The 22,617-nt window shown below is 37.2% G+C and overlaps 2 protein-coding genes across 10 annotated transcripts in view; one reads left to right on the top strand and one right to left on the bottom strand.

Annotated features, from left to right (window-relative positions):
• GOLM1 (golgi membrane protein 1) overlaps window positions 1-14,878 on the top strand; it is a 42,184-nt gene extending 27,306 nt beyond the window's left edge. For 6 of the 7 annotated variants that reach the window (XM_074532605.1, XM_026795180.2, XM_026795179.2 and 3 more), the window contains 5 exons: window positions 2,651-2,777; window positions 7,794-7,923; window positions 9,109-9,396; window positions 10,496-10,609; window positions 10,940-11,521. In XM_074532605.1, coding sequence (XP_074388706.1) covers window positions 2,651-2,777; window positions 7,794-7,923; window positions 9,109-9,396; window positions 10,496-10,609; window positions 10,940-10,995 — 715 coding nt within the window. In that variant the 3' untranslated portion in view covers window positions 10,996-11,521. Of the gene's footprint in view, window positions 1-2,650; window positions 2,778-7,793; window positions 7,924-9,108; window positions 9,397-10,495; window positions 10,610-10,939 lie in introns of all 7 variants that reach the window. The other variant, XM_074532608.1, reaches the window with a different exon arrangement.
• Window positions 14,633-22,617, bottom strand: part of NAA35 (N-alpha-acetyltransferase 35, NatC auxiliary subunit) — a 26,092-nt gene continuing 18,107 nt past the window's right edge. For all 3 annotated transcript variants that reach the window (XM_005489808.4, XM_074532602.1, XM_014269028.3), the window contains 7 exons: window positions 21,517-21,695; window positions 19,761-19,897; window positions 18,704-18,771; window positions 18,325-18,465; window positions 16,630-16,752; window positions 15,458-15,538; window positions 14,633-14,967 (listed from right to left, as the gene is read on the bottom strand). In XM_005489808.4, the coding sequence (XP_005489865.1) occupies window positions 14,908-14,967; window positions 15,458-15,538; window positions 16,630-16,752; window positions 18,325-18,465; window positions 18,704-18,771; window positions 19,761-19,897; window positions 21,517-21,695 (789 nt within the window). In that variant the 3' untranslated portion in view covers window positions 14,633-14,907. The remainder of the gene's footprint in view (window positions 14,968-15,457; window positions 15,539-16,629; window positions 16,753-18,324; window positions 18,466-18,703; window positions 18,772-19,760; window positions 19,898-21,516; window positions 21,696-22,617) is intronic.

Genomic DNA, 22,617 nt, shown 5'->3' with positions numbered 1-22,617 from the left:
AGTACAAGCAAGTACCGTAGCAAGTACACTGTGCCCAGTGCAAAAATAGAGGGACCATATTATTTGTATGAAAATAATGAAAATGTTATAAAAAGATGACAGAAGCCAAATGTCTTTTTCAAGTGGCACGTTGTAAATTACTCTTCTTAAACATTCAGTTACTGTTCTGTAGAAGACAGTGGTAAAAGCAGTTGTGCATATGGAATGCATAAAAACAAAAATCTATGAACTTAGAAGGGAAAAAAAAATCATTTTGTCTTTTTGTACTGGAGTATTGAAGTTTCATCTTAGCGTTTTTGGAACAAGCTTAGTGTTTTCCATGCAGAAGTCAGCAGGAGCTGTGGTGTTGTGTGCAAAAGGAGTGCGCATTCCTCAGCAGTCAGCTTCACAATGAACCCTTGGTGTGCACTGTGCCCAATGCTGTCTGGTCATGGTTAGAGCTTCTACAGCAAAGGCTCACTGGCGCACTGACCCTTCTCTCCTGCAGCAGCCAGAGTGAAACAAAAGCCTCTGGACTCATTTTTCGAAATTGTTATTGAATACATTCCAGTATTCAAATGCATTTTTGTTCCTAAAGAGCTTTGTTGGTTGCATAACTGCATGGATGAACTAAGGCTATCCCTGTACACTAGAAGCTGTTGTAAGCATGAGTAGAGTATTCAAGTCTCATTTAAAAAAAGAGAATTCTGTTACAGATAATAAGCTTAAAATGGTGAGGGTTTGTCACAGATGTTAACTGAGCTTTATTTTCATGTGCATTGTGGGATCAAAGTGCAAGCTTTCTCAAATACTCTGACATCAGGTTGTCTATGTACTGCATCTTTTTCAAACTTGCAAATTGTTACACAATTAATATGTTCTTTTATTTCTTAGAAAATAGTGAATGTGAGTATAACTCAAGCCTACTCTGTTTTACTGTCTTTGATGTTCACCAGTTTAAAGCATGGCTTATTTGGTGACTCTTCCATGTATTAGCACTGTCAAATCAGACGTTAGAATAATGTCTGGTCTACAAGAAGTCATAATAAAGGTAGTAAGTCAGTTAGCATATATGTCTGCTACTGTTCTTCCTTTCTAGGTGTGAACTACAGAAGGGATTTTTTGCCTTTGAAAGGCAGGGCTGGAGAAGGGTGAAAGTGCAATAAAAATGAGTAATTTGTTGTGATAAAGTGCACGTAGCCTGGAAACTCCTTTGGATTACACAGTAGTTTATTTTCAGCTTGAGAAACTGCAGCATGCCTCTCTGAAGCAGCTGCTGTTGTGCGGAGGGTATTGAGAATATTAGACCAGTGTTAGAATAACACTAGTCAGAGCCAGAATAAGGAGAAATTCACCCCCCTTCTTAGTCTTAGTGATGGGGATAAGAAACTTGCAGTATGTTGACCATACTGTTGTGTAAAGGTTGCTGGAAAAGATTTCAAATGCAGAAAGATATGTTTGCAAGGTCTGTAGCTGATTGTATATATAAAAACTGGAAGTTACGTTTGAGTGGAAAAACAGAGGAGAGAGAGAAAGGAGAAAAGGTTTTAAAATCCCATAAAACTTCTTTGTTGCTCGATTAGCATGGAAAAGAAAATGTGGTCCCCAGCCAAGAGCCTGCTCTTCCTTGGGCAGGCTCTCCAGGGCAGTGGATACTGAAGTTGATGTATTTTCCCCTTGTGTGACACATTTGTTATTGGGATCCACTCAAACTGCTGTTCCTGTTCACAGTGGGGTCAGAGCATACTTGGGTTCACATGATGACTAGTTTCTAAGGCTTCTGTGTGTGTTATGGGATAATGCTTGTCTTGGTTTGTTATTCACTAGGTCTTTGTCTACCTTTGATATAAACTGAAAGCTATAAAATGGCTAATGAAAAGAGTGGGAGAAAAAGGATGATCTTGCCCTGACTACAGCCTCTTGCCCTGACTGCAGCCACTTGCCTTGAGAAACAGATTGCCAAAACTCCTGAGCTTTGCACAGAATCCCCAGCACATCCACAGAAGGGGAGAGCACTGCCCTGGCAGCTTTAGGAAAAGCACTGCTGCAAGCAGCAGACCTTAGCTAGGAGTTAGGGAGCTGTGAGGGAAAGGCAGGCTGCATGGATGCAGACAGAAGACTGCTGTCACAAAGGTTGAGATCCTGACGGTGCTTTGTAACTATTAAAAGTTTGTTAAAAGATACACAGTGCTTGCATCTTTAGAATATATTCCTTCTGGAATTTACAGTAGCTGCTAGTGAACTCCACGTCTGTAACATATGTTTTGTTACAACTGGCAGCGCTGCACTTTGCTGAAATACTGAGGAGGTGTGTTCAGTTTGCTAACACTTGATTACATCTGTTTTCTATTTCAGCTGGTACTTTTCTGTTTTGTCTTTCTGGCTAAAATCAAAATATGAATTTCTGTAATCATACTAGAAATGCTTCAAGGATCAAAATTGATTTTAACTTACCTGGACTTGACTGGTTAGCAAACACACAATGGAAAAATTATGTAGCTTGTTGAGCTGCTCAGACAAAATAGTTTAAATTTTGTAGTAGAATTAAGGCAATAATAAACGTAAAGAAAAACATAAATATATGAAGGAAAAAAAAATTAGTTAATTTTACAAAATTACCCTATAGAAGAGTCTGGATGAAACTTAATCATCTTGTTCGTGGTTTTTTCAGCTCACAGTGCATCAACCAGATGAAAGAATTAAAAGAACAATGTGAAGAAAGGATAGATGAACTTAGAAAAAAGAATAGTGATGTACCACAAATCAAAGAAAACAAAGACGTCGCAGAAGATAGCCGGGTATGGTTTGGATAATTTCTTGAAAATACTTTTTTTAAAATTCTTAACTGATTATTCACCTTTCTGCTATCTCCTAATAGCATTTCTCCATCTCATTAAATTTTTCACTTCTTCAGCATTTGTTGAATGTTTCTGATCTGTGGGAAATGGGGTGATTTGAAATTCAGAACAAAGAGATGTCCTGCAGGAGATTCCAAATCACCATGTCTCTGAGATGGGCAGAATTTGAGAGGTGATGCCAGAAGTGGTGTGGGTTCCATTAAGGAATATTTACACAACTGAACTTTAGTTAATAATACCTTTTGACTTTGTTGAAGTACTTAGTTGCTTTGTGTGTTAAGGATGAGGATAAGCTGTGAATCACTTCAGAGAAGCAGCAAACCCTGAATATTGTAGTCCAAAGATCATGAGCTATGAATCTTCACAGAAGTCCTTTATGTCAGCATTTTACTATAGGAATAAAGGGATAATCAAATATCTTAGCTGTTTGATGTCAGATATTCTGAGCCAAAGAATCACAAATTCATTGCTGAACTTATTGAAAGCTCACTATGGTAGGGCAGGCTTGGCAATTAGGTTGGCTGCGTGTTAGCTGGCTTTTTCTCCTGGGGTGCAGAGGGTGGCAGAAAATCCTGAGAAAAGGTAATTTCAGTTCATTCTGTTGTCATGACATATGATTTATTCATGCATCTTCATTGATATGGGATTTGGTCAGGGATAGGATTGATTAAGCTTGATATGGATGGCCCTGGAAAGAGGCAGTCAAGCTCTTGGGTGGGAAAGCACCCAGTTTATTTCTGTACCAAAATAGCCCTTTCTTCAGGATTACTGAAGAAACAGAGGTTTTAGAAGTTAGACTTTTCACACGTGACTGCAGTAGGGCCTTTCACTCTGCCTGAGTAGCCTACTCTCATTACAAAGGCAGTGGAGGTTTAGTGGAATATACCTTTTTTCTTTGGCTAGGAGAAGGCTAAATTTGATGGCTTCAGATGTGAAAAGGGTAAGGCAGTGAGGAATGAATCTTGGTTTTACAAAGAGGTGAAAAAGCATGTGAGAAGACAGTTAAAACATCTGCCCAGAGATTCCCATAGGTAATGGTTTCAGTATGTGTCCAGTCCTTTATGTAAAATGGGGGAGACAGAACTACTAAAGTGTTGTACTGAAGTGACCTTTTATTCTGGGAACCTGCACTATGTGAAAGCTGCAACATGAAAGAAGCATTACAAACAGGAAGTGCTATCCAGTTTTACCTTCAAATAAAAGTTACACAGCTCTTGGAAATAGTTTTTATAAACAGTATCAAATAAGTAGATAAAAAATAAATAGTAAATACATCTTTGTAAGTAAATAGAACTTGCATAATTTGGAGATGATATAGTTAGTTTGTCAAATATATCTTGTGTAAGAAAGTTTACCTAGGGAAGACCCTAATAAAGAGGTGGTCAAGGTAATTTTTAGTGTGGCTTTGCAATAGGTTTTAATTACAATTACTTGCACTAGATTCCTTTGCTTTGTTTGTTTCTGTATATGTGTTTGCATTTTTGGGATTTTTTTTACCATTTCCAGTTTGCAAGATAAATTATCTGAGAAGGAACTTGAGGAATTTTACTGAAGCCCCTCTGCAGGACAATTTCAGTCTCCTGCACAAAAGTGAATAGTTGGAGGCAATTTTTACTCAAAGCAGATTATGTGTGAGGCAGAGCAGGTTATCTCTTATCCTTTTTATATATAAAATGGGTTGGTCTCAAAAGAGCTAATGCCTAAATAATTTCTGTCTGTTTGTGTTCCCTAGTATGTGGCCGTGTTTCTTTGGCCAAGCTGTAACTTTCTCAGTTTTTTGCTTGCCCAAGAATATCAACCTTTTGCTTTCATAAAAGCATACTTATAGTTTGTGCAAGATGACCCTGACAAATCTATGTATGTTTCTGCCCAGTGTTTTAAGCTGGAGTAATTCCTATTTTTAAGATGTATGTGCTTATGTAATAGAAGGTCTGTCTTAAGACAGAAAAAAAATGGAGTGTTGGTTGGTTAATAACTAAACAGCTTTACTTAGAGCTCTGTAATTTGAAGAATGATGCATACTTCTTGGCTGAAGAAAATACAACATCTTCAATTACTATCTTTTTATCCAGCTACTTAAAAAATCAGCATATGCCCTTTGAATCTATTTGACATTAAGAATTACTTAGCTAGAAATTTAAGGTAAGTAAAGGGATTTTGCATGTGTAATTAAGAGGTAACTTCTTGCTATTAAGTCCAGGCTCAGTATTTTTGCAGAATAATTCATGCCCAACAAAAAGCGAAAGATAGTCTTATGCTCATTTTCTGATGACTTCCACTACAGAGAGTGATCTTAAGGAGCTGAATTATTTATAGAATAGAACCATGTTTAAATACAGCATTTTTATTTTACTGATTCAAGGAAGATGGAGTTCTTCTGAATATCTTTATTGCAGTAACCAAATATTCTGCAGTACCATTTGCTTATCACACATCGGTAAGTGTTAATGCTAGATTAGTTTTTGATACTGGGCTTCATGGTGTTGACACAAAAAGATCTTGTTCTGCCTGGCTTTGATGGAAATTAAATGCTTTTCAAAACAACCAAGTAGTCATGCTGCAACTCTGGCTTCTTGGTGACTTAGCTACTTCTTTCTGTGTTCATTTTTCCAAGTGACTGAATGAACATTTGACAACATAGTGTTTTATTGCCCTTGTTTTACTGCCCTCCTTGGATAAATGGGAAGCTATGCTCTTGACAGTACCAATGACAATTGGTAACAGGAAACAATTCTGTCAGCTGTGAGACTTCCTATACCATAAGACTGCCCATTCATTTGTATGGTACCTGACATGAAGGTTTGTGTCTCTGAATGTGCATATGCTTGTTCTTTCTCTGCATGTTTGGCTTTTTTTTTTAATTTAATTTTTTAAAAATGAAACAAAACCAAAAGTTCAACAAAAAAAGCCCCACAGAACAAATGAATTTGTAACACTCTGGGTTTTTTTCACCAAACTGGTATAAGGTATAGAGCAAAATGGGCTCCATGTGTATTTCATGTTCAATGTCCAATGTTTGCATGAATTGAATTGACATAGTCCTCTGCCAGTTATAGAATCATAACATGATTAAGGTCAGAACAGACCTGTAAGATACTCTAAGTCCAACCATTAACCAAGCAATGCTGTGTTCACCACTCAGCTGTCTCCAAGTGCCAAACTTTTGTGGCACACCTTCAGAAAACTTCCAGGAATGGCAATTCCTCTGCTTAGACAACCTGTTCCAAAACCTGACCACACTTTTAATGAAGAAAATTTTCCTAATATCCAATCTAAAACTCTTCTGTTGCAACCTGGGGCCATTTCCCACTGTCCTTCTCTTGTTACCTGGAAGAAGCTGATCCCTACCTTGATACAACTACCTCCTTTGGGGTGGTTCTGGAGAGCAGTGATGGTAATGCAGTGAGTTGATGATGACTGGGAAAGCATTCTGGTTTCCAATGACAGTGGAAGCAGACCTTTATTTGGAGTTAATAACTGTAGCTTCTTTGTCCCATAGAAGTCCCTGGTGCAGGGCTGCCAGGCAGGCAACCCCATATCTGAGCTTATATTTTTGTTTTCTTTTTCTTTCTTTTTCCTTTCAAGTCTTTCTCTTTGCTTGTTCTCATAAAGTCATCTACAAACAGCTCAGCTCAGCTCCTTCCCCACTGGCCCTGGCTTTATACCCTCATTTAGTGTTTTTGAGATGACAGTGGGGAAAGATTAACACCAGATATCAGGGCAAGCAGGGTCTTGACTGCTTTAGCAAAGACCATGAAGACAGGAGCCTGAGTGCTACAAGGGGTACCGTATGAACCATGGGACTACGTTAGGGGAATTGTAGCCATCCCATCTTTTTAAACCTCTTCTACCTCCATTCAGCTCCAGAAACATGCTGTAGCTGGAGAATCACCATTCTCTACAGGCAGCTTTAGATTCCTGTCCTAGAGTATGGGTGTTCTTAATTTCACCTGTGTGAAAGCCCTTGGGTACATCCCTTAGTTCACTGACCATCTTTCATTTTCACCTGAAATTAATTGTGAATCATAAGTTGAGTCCTGTGTCTCTCAAGAGGTATAGTACAAACCTACATCCCCAAATGTTTAATTAATGTAGTCTAGGAGTAATTTATGGAGAGGTGGTGGCATGGCATTCCTGAGCTCCCTGTTCCCCATGCTATAGATGAGGGAAAGGGCTAGCACCAAATGCAGGACTGCCAGCCATTAGATCCAGAGATGGGGAGGAGATGGAAAGGGGCCTCAGGCAGGCAAACCTGCCAGCTCTGTCATGCAGGGCCATGTGAGGGAGCCAGTGCTAGTGTAAGTAAAAATCATACATAAAATTTTAATTGCCCAGTGGGAGGATCTTCAAGATGGTGTACATCTTAGGCTGGATATCTAAGTGGGTCAGATGTTTACAGCAGTCTAGCACCAGAATTTAGTACATTCTTAAGCAAGCTCCATCATGTTAAACAGGTATTATTTTCTAGTTGGTTAATTTACACTTTTCTGAATCCTGCATTTAATATAGTTACAGACCGGTTCTATACAAGCATTACTCAGCTGAAGTTTAATGATGACCAAATTCAGTTTTCTTGCCCTGTAGACTGTTAATAGTAAATGGCATCTGTTTATTTGCTCTGCTGACCCTGACACAGTAGCAGAACAACAGTGGATAAATACGTGGTGTTACTGTTCAGTAACACTCTGAGAATAATGAAGGGCAGTAATCTCATCATTAGCTGCAGTTAAATAAGGTATGTTAAAACTCTCCTGATGTGCTATGCTTTTACATAGAAACGCTACTGCATAGACAGAGTTGTGCACTACATCTGTTACCAATAAAAATCCAGTCCAAATATTTCCAAGTGTGTTGGGATTTTTTTCCCATGCAAAATTCTTACCTAAATTCTACTTCCCTTTCAAATCCATGTGCAGTTATATAGACCAGTGCTTATCTGCTGTATTCACTTTACAGGCTGATACTCAACTGCCAGCCTTGAAGCAAGCAGGGTTCAAGCAAGATGACTTGGAACAGCAGAAAACCAATGAAAATATTCCTAAAGCAGTACCTACAGTAAGAAAGACAGACCTGATGCAGGTTAAAGGTGAGATGGAAATCCTTGTCTCACTAACAACTATTGTTGAGAACAGTTCTTTTTCAACTGAACATTTAGGAATGTTTTTGTACACCAGGTAAGGGTGAAAAAAGTGACACCAGCAGTCTGAACATCAGGTTTCCAGCTGAAGGAAAACCTGCTTGGATTTGTTGGTTCCGTTTTGTTGTAGTATGGCATGTTGCACGTAACAGAAAATAGAAATATTTACAATTCTGGAGTCATCTTCCTAATTTAATATGGAGAAAATACCCAACTTTTGGAAGGAAAAATTTTAAAACATACTTAAAATTTGCTTTCTTAGTAAGTTTGACATATTCACCCTGGTACCCCTCCTCCCTGTGGAATAGTTGAAGGTTAGGCTTACAACAAACACACATCCATACTTCCCTGTGTTGTCATTGAGCAAAATGCAAGTGAGAGAAATGATACACATGGGTTTAGGTTAGTTAGCCTAATGGTTCCTTTTGGCCTAAACTTCAGATAATATTTATTTGAATGGATGCATCCCTGTGCGTCTGTTTTGCATTGTAGTGTGTGTGACAGAAATTAAATTCTTAAATTTAATTACTTTTACATGCTATCTTAAATTACAATCTTGTGAGCATGCAACTCTCGTTTTAGAGGGCTAGCAGCTGAAGACAGTGTCTACATATAGCTTAGTTGAGAAATCTAATTGGTTTTTAAAATTAAAAATGCAGATACATGAGAAAAGATATATGTTAGTGTCAACTATAAATTATAGCATTCCTGCACTTAAACAAGAACAGGCTTGGATACTTGCAAATCTGCCTGTGTTGCATTGTCTTGAGCTACTTTTGAACACCAAATCAATTTTATTGTTGGTAATAAGATGTAACACAGAGAAACGTAATGCTTATATACCACAATTTCTATTTAAACTGCTCTGTTTCACTTGCCCAATTTATTAACCACACATACCAAAATTTTAAGGATATAGAAGCATTAATCTGTTGACAGTAAATGAAATTGCCTTATTTAGCTGTTCCCAGTTAGGAACTGGGAACAATAAGTTGTCTTTCTCTTATCTGGTACTGGTGTGATTGGAAGATACTCTTTCACAGGAAAACCAATAATTTAGTGAGAAATACAAAGCATTCTTGCCACTCTGGAAGGCATTAGTTTTTAAACTCAGAATCATTTTTTTGTTTTCAGAAAGAACAGACAGCCTAACTGACATGAGAAAACAGGAGCCTAAGGCAGAAGAGGAGCAGCTTTCTAATCAGTTGGAAAAACCTCAAGAGTTGCTCAAGGCTGCTGCAGGTCACAAGGAGATGCTGCCTGTGTCAGAGAAGGAACCAAAAGCACCTGAGAATGAGAAACATGTAGCTGGGCAAGATATGTCAGAGCCAGCTGCAGAGCAGGCTGCCAGTGAGGAAGTTGAGCGGGAACAGTTCCTGAGTTATGATGATAAGCAGGATGACTTGCTCCCTGGAAAGGCTGGTTTGTAGCATGTCATGTATTGTTAAAAACAGTAACAAAATGAAAAATAAAGAAATTAAAGTGTGGAGTAGGACATAATTTCTACAACAGTGGTGGAAGCTGGCCAGACTTAGTACAAGTTTTCTTAAAGGTCAGTGTGGTGTGGAAGGTGTCAATCCCAAGCAGTCACCTACAGTCCATGCATTAAAGATGCAGGCTTCTGATTGTGCAAAACAAAGCTGCCAGGCTGAGTTCCTCTGCATCACCATAACAGCCCTACTGTCTCTCCAGGGGCTCTACAAAGTGTTTAGGGTAATTCACCCCAAAACTTTTTGGTATTGGGGCTTTAAAAGAATATGATGCATCTGAAAAGAATAAGATATTAATCATCCAAAGCACTGATGAGTAGAGCACTTACACGTGGATGTTTTACAGTTAGTCTTTTTACAATGTCAGTGTGTGAATACTAGCTATTCCTATTTCAAAACAAGCTACCATGAGTAAAACTGGTAACTCAGACTTCAGGTATCTGAAATTGACTGTTGTGAGTCTTCAAAAACATGGATGTTTCAGTTTATATCTGAGTCCTCTATCTAAAGAAATCTGATGGTCAGTAAATGTTGCTTGAGAGGAGTTAATGACTGGGTGAAGAAAATCTTCTGGGAGAAAAAAGTACTTTTGTGACAATTTGCCACATCATATAACACTTTACGCTTTAGTTATAGCATTCCGCTTGCTGGACAAGCTCAAACAAGATTTGTTTGCCTTTCAGCAATTACTTCAGGTTTTGCCCTTCCTTAGGCTTTCATTTAATACATTCTGAAATTGTGTAATTTTTCTTTATATAAAATTATATAAAATAATCTTTATGTTCATCAGAGGACTAGCAGATTTTGCTATGCTTTGCAAATCCCAAAAGATTGTCTTTAATCAGCTTCTTTTGACAGGATTTACAGCCAAAGTTGCTCTGAAAGTTAACACTTCAAAGAAAAAATAATATAAAAACCTACTCAGAACAGCAATTCCTTCAGCAGTAATGTAATTCTGTGGAAGATGTTTACAGTCACTCTTCTTGTGTGCAGATGGTATAGCGTAAAATGACTTAATTTTAATCTTCCAGACAAACAGGAACATGAAGAAGTGAACCAGGACAAGGATGTCGATTACAATTTAGATGTAAATGAAGCTGAATCAGAAACTGACAAGCAAGCAGCACTTGCTGGGATTGAAAATGGTAAAAAAGAAAAAAACCAGTTTTAATATAAGTATCACATGCTTAAAATGTTAAGATCATATTTTGCATGGTATCCTGAAGCAAGCTATATCTAGCTAACTTGTTTGTTTTTTGAACTTTCCCTCATGTTTATAGTGTCACCCGTTTTCTGTTTAGCACCACTAAACCTGCTCATTAATGGGGGTGTGGTATCTGTAACTTTACCGTGCTACATAGTATTTAACAGTCCTTACAAAATTTCTTGTTGTTTTCTAGATAGAACTTTCTATATGAAGAACTTCTGCCTCGTAAAAGAGATTTCTGTACCTTTTCTTTTTTTTCCCCCATTAGTTCAAAACCATGAAGATATGAAGAACCACTTACCTGACAATGGTGAAGGGCTGTAGAAGTTGTGAACAAAGGAAGTTCATGATACAACTGAGTCACCTCTTCACCTAAATGCAGCCATGATCCAAGCAAAGTGATCTTAGAAGGTTTTGATTATCTTCTAAAGACTTGACTAAGGGCCCAAACAAAGTAGTATTTTCTTGTGAAGTTTTAGTCTTGTTGCAGTGAGGAAAAGAGGTATATCTCTGGAGGCTTGTTTCAAAGCAGTTTGGCCTGGGCAATGACTTTCTCCTTCCTGTCAATTATAAAATTGCAATCAGGTAGCAATAAAGTTAGTAACTTTGAAGTTGGCTACCTTATATGGTCCTACTGCAGTAAGCGTATGTGTGGATTAGTGGTAGATGATGAGCAGTCCTCTGCCAAGGATGGATCTCTCTGCTGATAAAGCACAACTGTAGTCCTCAGATACTATGCAGAATGATATATGTACCTAGGCCTCTAAATAAAATTCCTAGAGTACAGTGTCAAGATGTGTTCTTAGCTTCAAAGTTAAAAAAAAAACCAAAAAGGATTCTGACAATAGAAGCTTCTTGCAAAGAGATTAGCCAGGAAGATTTTTCTGAAAGTTTTGTTTGATTCCACACAGTCAGTACTACAATTTAGTTTGGTTACCACTACTGGGCACAAGTTTAGCGTAAAAATTCAAACTCACCATCTTCATGACAGAAGCCCTCTGAATTGTGTACTGCAACTACCCTTTATTCCACCCGGCCGCTTTCTTTTGTGAAAATAGAGGAATGCAAATGCTTGCCTTGTACAACAACAGCAATGTCATCTGTTCAACATGACTAATCTTCTCTGCTGGACTTCTGACAGAGGTAACCAGACTATGCCTTCAGAAGACAAGGCAGCCTTCCAGAGGCGCGGCTTTAGTTGTTATGAAGTTGTACGTTAATTACAATGTATCATCTTGTTAATGTTCGGCAGTCTTTTCTGTTAAATGTAAACTAAAATGTAAACTAAAAACTATTTTACATCCTTAACTGCAGTCCAACAACCATGTATAGGCAGCTGGTTTGAAAAAATTTTTATATTTGTGTCTGCTCCCAAGACTGACACCTGTATTTGGAGCATTGCTTTTGAGTATTAACCAACCTCTATCAAGACAGCACAGCTGCCAGACAGCTGTGACTAACTTGCCAAGCAGCATTCCATTTAAGAAAACATAAATTTGTCTTTGCCTTCCCTTAAAGCACTTCACTTTGTAACTCCCTTTTGTGGTGTGTCGTTCTTCAGTGTACTAGTATATCCTGTACCTTAAGATAAGGCTGGCTCTTTTGTGTATGAAGAGAGTATTAGTTGTCATGAAGTGAAGGTCAGAGTTAAGTCAAAAGATGCCTGTTAAGCCTAAACACAGAAACAGTTCACTAACAGTTTTTCACAATTTAAGTAAGACCTAACTGGTCTGGGCTACAATCAACACAGCAGGGAAAACATGCTTGTAAATGGGAGAAGAGGAATGAGCATCTGTTCTGACAAGCATTGGGAAGCTCTGGTTACTGGGATATTTTTTGCAAATAACGACATGTTTGAACATCAAAGTGTTTACCAATTTTCCTAGGATTTAATCTGTAAACAATTATGCAGCTGAGATTTAAGTTGATCAGGAATTTAATATTGACTGTTAAAAAGCATATATTCTAACAGTAAAAAATAGACAGTGAAACACTAAAATCAAGTTGTATAAATAGCTTTACCAGTACCAAGTTAAAAATTCCAAAGAATCAAACACTTAAGGGTAATTAATATATTGCCAGAGGATTATTTTAAAACTAATTGTTTTGTCTATGCTTCTGTACATTTTTGAGCTTCTCCTGTCCTCCATATTTATGGAAGACAACAACTGGATGTTGTCCTTCATAAATATGACCACCTCTGTACAAAGCACACTTGTAAACCTCTGAGGGCAAAGGGTCCGACAACATGCGTAAGAGCAGCGTTCAAAATCAAGGACTACATTTTTTTTACAATGACTTCAAGTGCTTCAATCTAACTTGGGTGGTAGATTTCTAGTAGGCAAGAGGCCTGTATGTCTACTGTACAGAATTTTAGAATTAAAAGACCTGCAGCTGAACAAGAGATTAATTTTGAACTGTGGTGTACATAGTGTTGTCTCTTACTGAAGTTTTTAGTTCTACTTTTCTCTAAGCATCTTGGTGTTTTATTAGCACTTTGGTTTGGTTTTCTTTACTTTACAATTACACTTGATCCATTTAGGTAAGCATTTAAAAGTAATCTTTTCTGGTGTACTGGTGTTATTTTGTACAATTCATCTAGTTCTAATTGTAATTAGAAGGGGAAATATTATTATTGCTATTTTCTTGGTTCCACAAATCACATGTAATTTGCTTTCTCTTTTACTCTGGAGAAATAACAAAGGCTGTCCTTGAGCTACTGTCATGTAGTTCAGAATCTTTAAGATGGGGAAGATTTTGTGACTGTTTACAAGAAGCCAGATGAATGTTCTGTGCCATTTTACCTCTGCATATTCCAGGTTTTTTATTCCTTTGGCAGCTATATGGAAACATTCAAGTGTATTAATCATGACGATAAGTAAACATGTAATGTGATATGCCATCTCTTTAGCAGAGAATTTGGAAAAAAACATGTCTTCAGGACAGTACTTCTGCTTATTTCAGGAAGCTGCAAATTGCTGGAAGACAAGTGGATGTTCCACTTCAGAGGTTACTCACTGTTTTCAAGCTCTAGTTCTGCAGTGCTGCTGCTCAGGGGATGAAGCTGAAGTGATATTAACCCACAGTAAAATCAGGTTATAGGATTAACACCAAAAAATGTTTTGTATGGCCAATGTGGAGTTACGAGCTCATCCCTACAGTGGACGTCACTGTACACCAAAATGAAAATATGTCGTGTCCAACAGAGGATTTGCTTGTATGGCCTAAGTATGACTTGGCCAGGGCCTGGTCCGCTTTTTGAACATTTTTTCCTTGCTTGTAGCAAAGGAAAAACATATTTTCCTTGGTTGCATTTTTACAGCTTACCTCTGTTATTTCACATCTGAAAGCTTGGAAGGCATAACTATTCCAGGAAGGCAGGGATAGGTTTGGGGCTTCTCCTGTTTTGGAAATCTACCTGAAAATTACTACAGAAGACAATAGGATGGAGCAGCCCCATTGCAGTCAAAATGGCGAATAAAGATCATGCAAATGTAGCAATCCCTTGTTTGCACCAGCAAATACTAGGATTGTAACAAAGTTGCAGAGTTGGTAAAATAGAGTCTTCAGTGTCTGGTGCTATTGCTAGTGACTACTGGAGTATCTGCTGTGCAGATTCTTCAGCACTTGGAGAACAAAGACGAAAAATTCCAGCTGGGAATCACTCACTCAATTACTCAATGACTAATTTTCCTCTGCTCTTGTTCTCTATAAAGATCATTTTAGCTTGGAGAACATGGTGAAAAAAAAACTCCAACATTTCTCTACTTTCAAAGTGAGCAATTCTGATACAATTACACAAAAATACAGGAACTCAAAATTTCTCCAAGTGACTGCAAATGCAGAATTGCAGTAGCTTAGCTGTGCGCACCAGACAAGAGGCTCTATTGCATGATTTTTATTCAGTTCCTAATGCACCACTTTGTCAGAACTCAGTAATCAAAAATATTTATGATCAAAATCTGTAATAATATCAACTAAGATACAATGTTCTTTAATACTACACTTGATTAAAGTCAGCTTCACGCATACAATCCAATAAACTTTATACAAACCACTTTAAAACAGCAGTTGTCATTCAAATCACAAAAAGGCAGCGGTACAGATATTCCACATGACATATTTTTATCCTGGACGTCCCTCGTAGTCCGAGTGCAGCACTAGTTATCCCCCCTCCTAGAGCTGGTATCTGCTACGCAGGTATTCTTCAGGTATTCTAAAAAAATGTCTTTTACTTCAAACAAGCTTCACAACTGGAAAGTATTTGTGAGGAGAGAAGTCGAATTCTGGAGGAACCTATAAAGAAAAGATTTAAGATTAGACATTAGAACAGCAGTACTACTGCACTTATTACGAGAACAACCTGCAGACAGAAAAAAAAAATTAAGAGCAACAGATTGAAAAAACATAGTCTTTGTGGCAGCCCACATTCCCATCACTTTGTTCATACAAGCTGCTGTTATGCTTGTTTGTTCCCACTATGGAAGAATACTAATAGTCTGTGTTGGCCAACATGATTTTCCCTTTTTTTTTTCTGAAAACATTTACAGGTTAGAATTTTCCATACTTGCTTAACTACAACAAACTATTTCCAGGGGAAAAATAAATTACTTTCCCCGTTCTTAGAGTAAATACAGCTTGAATGTGCTCATTTGGCTCTTAAGAGATCTGTGCTGGCTTTACATAGAATTAGATGAACCGTGCATGTTGGGAAATCTTCAGATCATTGAATCCAACCTTAATGTATGTGAACATTTTATGTTCAATTGAGCTGGAATTTCCTTACCTTAGAGTCTTTCTTGTGGCCTCCTGCCAGCAGCTTCATGACCACAATATTTGGTTTTGCAACTTTTAGAATTCGATTGACCTAAACATAAAACAGAAAGAAGTCTTCAAGGCAAAACATTTGACCTCACAATTATTTCAAAGATAATACTGTAATGCTGATATTCTATTACCAATACAGGAGTTCTCCTACAGGATCAGTTTAACAGAGATCAGACTGTTTTGGATTTGTTTTTAAATACAACAGCTGAATTAATTAAATTTAATGAAGGGTGCATCTATTTTAATACTCACTTTTTAAAAAATTCAACAGGCCACAGAAACCACAGCTTTAACAAGTCTTGAACAAAAACATGGGAACTATGGCAAGTTCTGTGGCGTTCACACAAATAAAGGTATAGATATACTCTAGGCATCTTATCCTCAACATTACAACACAATGGAAAGAGGAACTCATGTTATAAAACTGGTGGCTTTTTGCATGGAAGTGCTCTGAGTGTGCTCAAAGCTGCCTTTGAACTATCTTGGCCTCAGTTAGCTGATGTGTGAGTACCACCATGATCCAGAGAGAAGACAGTCCTAAATTCTAAGGAGGACCCAATCCTGTAAGTATTCTTAAATCTGCTTAGATTTGACAGAAAAAGCATCCTCCTTGCTCCAAAATACAGTCACAGACACTTAAGGTTTTAGGCTATGGACAAAAAGGGAGAAATTCCTACACATGTTTACAGCTCAGTACTGAGAAAAATGCTCCAAGGAACAAGTGCCAAAACAAAGACCAATACTCTTTTCATCCTAATGGCATCCAAACCTGTTTTCCCCACCTCTCAGGAGTCCACCTGAATTACTAGATGCCAACTAAGTGGGACAGGCATGATATCACTGTCTGATTATAAGTGCTGTGCTTTTAGAAGGGGGCTAGAAGGCAGCATGCAAGGAAATAAGCTGCTATCCAGCATCTCAGGTCCTCAGCAGAGAGAGCTTTTTTTGCCACAAGCAAACTTTCTGCTAACTGCTGTACTGACACAGACCACGGTCTGCCCCTTAATCAAAGCACTCAACTTTGCTCACCATTTCGATGAAGTACATTTTGGATCTCAAGGAGATCCAGCTGAAAAAAACCACTTTCTCTATTTTGAGCAAATACTTGTTTTCCTAGTATTGCAGTCTTACCTCATTGTCTGGATTCGGAATATTCTCAAGAATCATTTTAGCTTGCTGGTAGTGCTTGCTAGCTGCCATGTAGAGATCTGATGACTGAGGAGGTGGGCTATACTTATTTAAATCAGACATTTCCTAGTGTGTTACAGAAATACATAAATACATGTTAAAATATATAAAATTCAAATTTAAAATTGCCAGGAGATTGCTTCTATCACATTACTGTATTCAAGAGAAGAGTTATGTCAACTAAATACTATTTTAAAAATCAAAACTGAAAATGGCAAAATCCAAGCAACAACACAGGGTTAACTATTACAGTGCCACAAAACATAATGAAATTCTCACAATCTTTATAAAACAGTCTCTCTTGAACAAGTTGACATTCATTTGCTTTAATAGTGGCACACAACAGGGTATGATATTACAGGAAAAAAGTAGATTAAAAAAGTATATTGTTTACTCAAAGCTATAGCAAGTCAGATGCTGAAACTGTACAAAACTTCATTTTATATAATTTTGATACTTCAATTTTTTTTGTTCTTGATTACAGATTTAAAAAAACCTCTAATGACAAGACCACGATAATCGCTTTATTTCCACTACAACAGTTCGTAACCCTAAACTGGGGAGAGTAACTGGAACAGAAAATAGCACTGTTTCAGTACAGACTAACCTCACAAATGAGACTAATAACCAGCTGGGTGAGCAGCAAACACCTAGTTCAATATGAGCCGACAAGGTGGTCTTACTACAAATCAGACAAGCCTCATATGGGATTATACAAGCACGTGTATGGTCAGCATATCAAAGAATGTTATCATCCTGAACTCAGTATTTGTGTTCTGTTATCTGAAATACTGCATCCAGGGCTGGATCAACTCAGTTCAAGAAAGATGTTGAGATGTGGAGATAGTTGGGGGCCTAGAGCATATAAGCCACAAGGAGAGGTCAGTGGACCTGGACTTTTTCAGTTTAATAGGAAGGATGCTAATGGGTAATTTTAATAGCAGCCGACGACTACTTGAAAGACAGTTACAAAGCTGTCAGAAGATAAAGATTCCTTGTTCATAATGGCAAACAGCAACACATGAGAGGCCACAGGTTGTGGCTTGGTAATTCACGTTGGGCATTACGCAAAAAAAAGGACTAGTGGAGCCCTCAATCAGTTATCCTGTGACTTAAAGGACCAGAAAAAAGTAACTGGATCAGGTTTAACCAAAGAGGTTGGAAAATCTCCAACCTTGACTTTTTTCAGATTTGGCTAGACAAAGACACAGGTAATGTGATTTATAATGCTACTTCAAGAAGGAGACTGGACAAGACAAGTCTCCACTGGTCCCTTCTATACACCACTCAAGATTAACTTATTTATTTTTCCATTTGCTTGCTGCACTAATAAAAACATGCTGCTATTATTAACTGCAGCCGAAAAGTCTTTCAATAGACTTCCAAGAGATTTGGTTTTCATGCAACTCAACAGAACCATCTAAAACTGCCATATCAGACCGATGCTAAATGTCTAAGTTTATAAAGACTTCAATGCAATACATCTTTCACAAAACTAAAGCTAGGAAGTCCTTGCCATTGTGACATAGCTTCAATGTGAACTCTGAGGTTCTTTTTATCATGACAGTGATATTTAAAGCAGGTGAGTAAATTACTTCTATAAAAGCATGGGCAGCATCATGTTTGAAGATTACTCACTTTAAATTGCAAGTAGTGCACTGGAGGTGGTGTTATAACACTGTTGAATGGAGCAAATCTGTGCTCATATCGAACTTGCTCACTATCCAGTTCAAACTTAGGTTTTCTTACTTTGCCATCCATGTCAAAGGCAATCATTGTCTAAACGAAAAAGATAAATATAGTGAAAATATTAGCTTTATGTCATACTTTGCTGTGAGAAAGATCAAAATTATGATGTAGGTATAACTGGAAGGATAGAAAAACTGTAGAGAATTCAGAATAGAAAATTATAAATTTGAACTTAATTTCCATTACCACTACAAAAAAAGAAGGCATGCAGTGGATGCAGGATCCCTATTACAAAAAAATTTGAAACAATAGAACATAAATGAGTTACCTTGTACATCCCAGCGCACATATTTTGGTATGCTTGACTCATGGTGATCTCTCTGCTGAGAGGGCGAACTGCAAATTTTACATAAAAATACATTTTCTTACTTCAGTGTAAGTACATATATTAATTTCAGATAGAGGAGTTCTTCCAAATTTCTATAAAGTCATTTAACTCTTAATTATATTTTAAAATAACTGAAGTACACAAAGCCTAGACATGCATTTCTGCTTCCCTGACTCCTGGTTACATAAAAAACCTCAGGACACCCCTACCAGTCACATGAACACAATTCTACTCTCAATGGAATAAAAACTGATCAGTGGTATTCCCATGACATTATAAAACACTGAAAAACAGCCTCAAACTTACAGTCTGTATGCAAGAGGCCTAGTTTAGGGATCTTTTTGACTTCTATAAGGATAAAAAGTGCTTTAACTTCTAAGTAGTTAAAGCACTTTTTATCCTTATAATCCTGAGAGCATTCTTTTAAGTTTCCCTTTAGTTTCCAGTGTTTAATTAGTGCCAAACTGCCCAACACTTGGCATCTCAAGTACATTAGTAATTTTCTGAACTTCGAGAGACAAGGGAAATTAATTGATATGATCCTGAGCAATATCCAATTAATTGTTTGTTCCCCTTGAAAAGGTGGCAAGGAAAAACAGAAACTCACCATTGTATAATTAAGAAACATGCTTTAAGACCTTTAAAGCCAAATAAAAATTACAGAAATATGCTGAAAGTCTAGTGTTTGAACCTAGTTACAGTCACTAAAAGCATAATTCTGCAGGAATTATAAACTCTGAGAAGGTCCAACACATAAGACAACTGATGAAACTATATACAGTGAACATAAATGAGTTTGTGTTTTTCTGAAAGATCTATCTGAAAGTAAAAAACAAACTAAATAAATAGGAAACGTTTTAAAAGTTTTACATTCAGCCTTCATAAACATGAGGATATTTTTCCTACTCATTTCAGTGTTCCCTGTTTAAATTTTGAATTTTAATTCTACATAGCTGCATGAAAGGGAAAGAGGTATTAGCACTCTACACCTAGGTACCTTTCTTCTTTTTCTTTGTTTTCTTACTACTGCGGCCTTTCTGTTGTTCCTCCATTATCCTCTCCTCTGCCATCTGAGAGCTGTCGGCGCGGCTCAGCGTTGACATCAGCCAGGCATAGAGGAACTCGGAGAGGTACCTGCACAGAGGCCACACACAGGAGCGGTTACGGCTGCAGCGCACCACGCACTCGAGCCGCGCGCGTCCCGCCGACTACCGAGGCGCTTGCTCCAAGAGGTGAAGGACATGTCCTAGCAAAGGACAATTCCTATGGGCCATGAAAACTCTTTGTTTTGCACGGCTGGAATCAACACATTGGTCTACGTTCATGTTTTGGTTCAGATTCAACCACTAAGAGCTCAAGGTATGCAAGCTTCTTACACATTTACTAAGTGAAGTCTAAGCTTCTTATATCAAAACTCCTGTAAGACCAACTTTTTCTAGAACTCTTCCCCCACCAAATCAAGTGGGGTTTTTTAAAGATACTATGTTAATACCTTTTCTACCTTTTTTCTGACTTGTTATTCTGAGAAACAATGTAACTACTGACTTTTTCAAGCATTAAAAAGTTATGGATTATTACATAAAGGGGCCAAGCCCACAGACCCACAACATCCATATGCAGTTCTTTCAGAGTTAGAGACAACTTTAGGAACATTTTTTAGAAAGTGGAAGCAAGTCCAATAAATATCTTACTTGATTTCAAATCAAAAGGAATAGTAGTAGTATGTAGTAATATGTAGTAGTATGTAATAAAATGTAGTAATAGTTATTAAAATGTTGTAATCAGAAAAAAATTACTGAGAAATTTGAGTTTCATTTGCACGTTACCTCTCAGAAACTGCTTCTCTTTTTTTCTCCTCAAGTAAGAAAGCAGTTGACATGACAATTCCAACTAAGAGTGGTTTTATTAAATTTGTAGAGGGAAATAAGGGCAGACAGAAAATACTGTCTCACGCAAAAGTTATTACTTATTGAGTTACTAATTGAAAAAGATTGCCATCTTCTGGTCACTTCTGAAATATTATTTTTTTCACTTAATACTTAATCCACTGTTGAAACAACATAGAAATGCAATACATTGAAGTTTGTGTCATTTGCACTCTTTTAATCTTTCAGTAGGAAGGCTATGGCTTACATAGGAATCTTTTGGTAGGTTAAAAAAAAATTTAAAATTCTCTTTCAGCACAAGCCATTAACTATAAAAACAATTAATGTGAATGGAAGTGGAAAAATAAAAGTATTCTGTTTCCAGATAATGTGATTATTTTCACTAAAGGTGGAGGATATCTCTTCAAATATACCCCAGAGAAGAAGTTTATTTTACCTAGTCAACTTTCAGATTACAGTTATGACTTAAAACTTCACAGAACTTTTCCAGAATACCAGAGATCAATAAGACTAGTGATCCTGGTACTACAAAGTTAGAAAATAATAAAGGAAATTGCTTTTCTCCTGCATACCTCTTGTCTACCAAAATTAGCACACATTTCATTCATTGTCAATAAAAGACCCTCTGCCAAAAAGCTAAACAGAGAATTACTATTTCAGAAAAAAAGGTACGCTATTTAGTAAGTTTAAAAAGCTAGAGACCAACAGATTTTTTTCTCTCCTTGTAATATTATAAATAGGTAAACCAAACAGTGTTGATCAAGCTTGAGATCATAAAATCATATTGGAAGTGCCTCCTTCAAATATTATAGCTCTCTGGAAGCATCCCTCCCTCTTCAAAGAGCTGTCAATAAAGCATCTTCTTACCAATAGATGTAGTAATATTCATGCATACTGTAAAGTTCTAACTCAAAGCCACTGAGAAGATACTGTATCATAATACGAAGGTTGTGGTATAGGACCCAGGTGCCCAAGCAAGCCAGATGTTGCCTTTGTGGTTCCTGTTTCAGTAACATGCTATGAAGCGCTGCATCTACTTTCTCGGCCTGTTGAAAAGAAACCAAAGGACCTCAAAGTAATAGAGGAGGAAAAATATTTGACTGAAACAGCAGAAATAAAAAAAGCCAGAAAGCAAATCTTAACAAATTGGGTTGGTAAATTTATGCTCCAGATTAAAAGATGGAAACAAGTCTAGAACTGTCAGAAAGCTGTAAAGATACTCACCTAAGTAAATTCTGCTGCACAGAACAAAAATATTCTACACAGTATTATAGTAAGAACATTAGATACATAAAATTTGTACTTTTTAAATGTATTTGTATGTAGATCATTAGCAGTCACATGACCACAAACTCAGAACCCATTACATGCTAGTGTTCATTGTTCTATATTGGCAAGAATTACTTTATTTAAAAAAAAACCTAGCTGTACTGAAAAAATAAATTTATAAGCTTTATATGCAAGAAACACACTATGTTCCACCAGAGTAACTAAAATATTGCCAAGACCAATTTTGTCTTAAGAAGCAAGTTGTATGGAAGACAAAGTCTCTCACTGTTGGAATATTGTCATTAAGCCTAAACAGAACAATCCATATAACCTGCTGCAAAATGAAAAAAACAGTGCCTCAGCTACAATACTGCAACAAACTCAAACCATCTTGAAGAAAGCTGGAGCACACAAAATCTCCCTCCAAGTTCCTCAATTGTTCTCCTTGCCATATTGGGAAATATTATTATATGGCTCTCACTGCTGAGGAAACTCAAATTCCAGCAAGAGAGAATGTATTTTTTCTTCTCATCTCTCCCCATTCTTGAGAGATGTCCAAAAATCAGTCAGAACACATATTTTTAAGAGTTATTTTTTAAATTTATTTTTATTAATTATAAAATTTTGCAGTTTCCATCTTACATAGGTACAGGGCTGAGTTTTCAAAGGTGTCTAGTAAGCACACCTTGTGTATCTCCC

This window comes from Zonotrichia albicollis, chromosome Z (genome assembly GCF_047830755.1).
Source record: "Zonotrichia albicollis isolate bZonAlb1 chromosome Z, bZonAlb1.hap1, whole genome shotgun sequence".
In the NCBI taxonomy this organism is placed as follows: Eukaryota; Metazoa; Chordata; class Aves; order Passeriformes; family Passerellidae; genus Zonotrichia; species Zonotrichia albicollis.
Note: the sequence above shows the minus strand (reverse complement) of the source record. Positions and strands in the feature narration are given on the sequence as shown.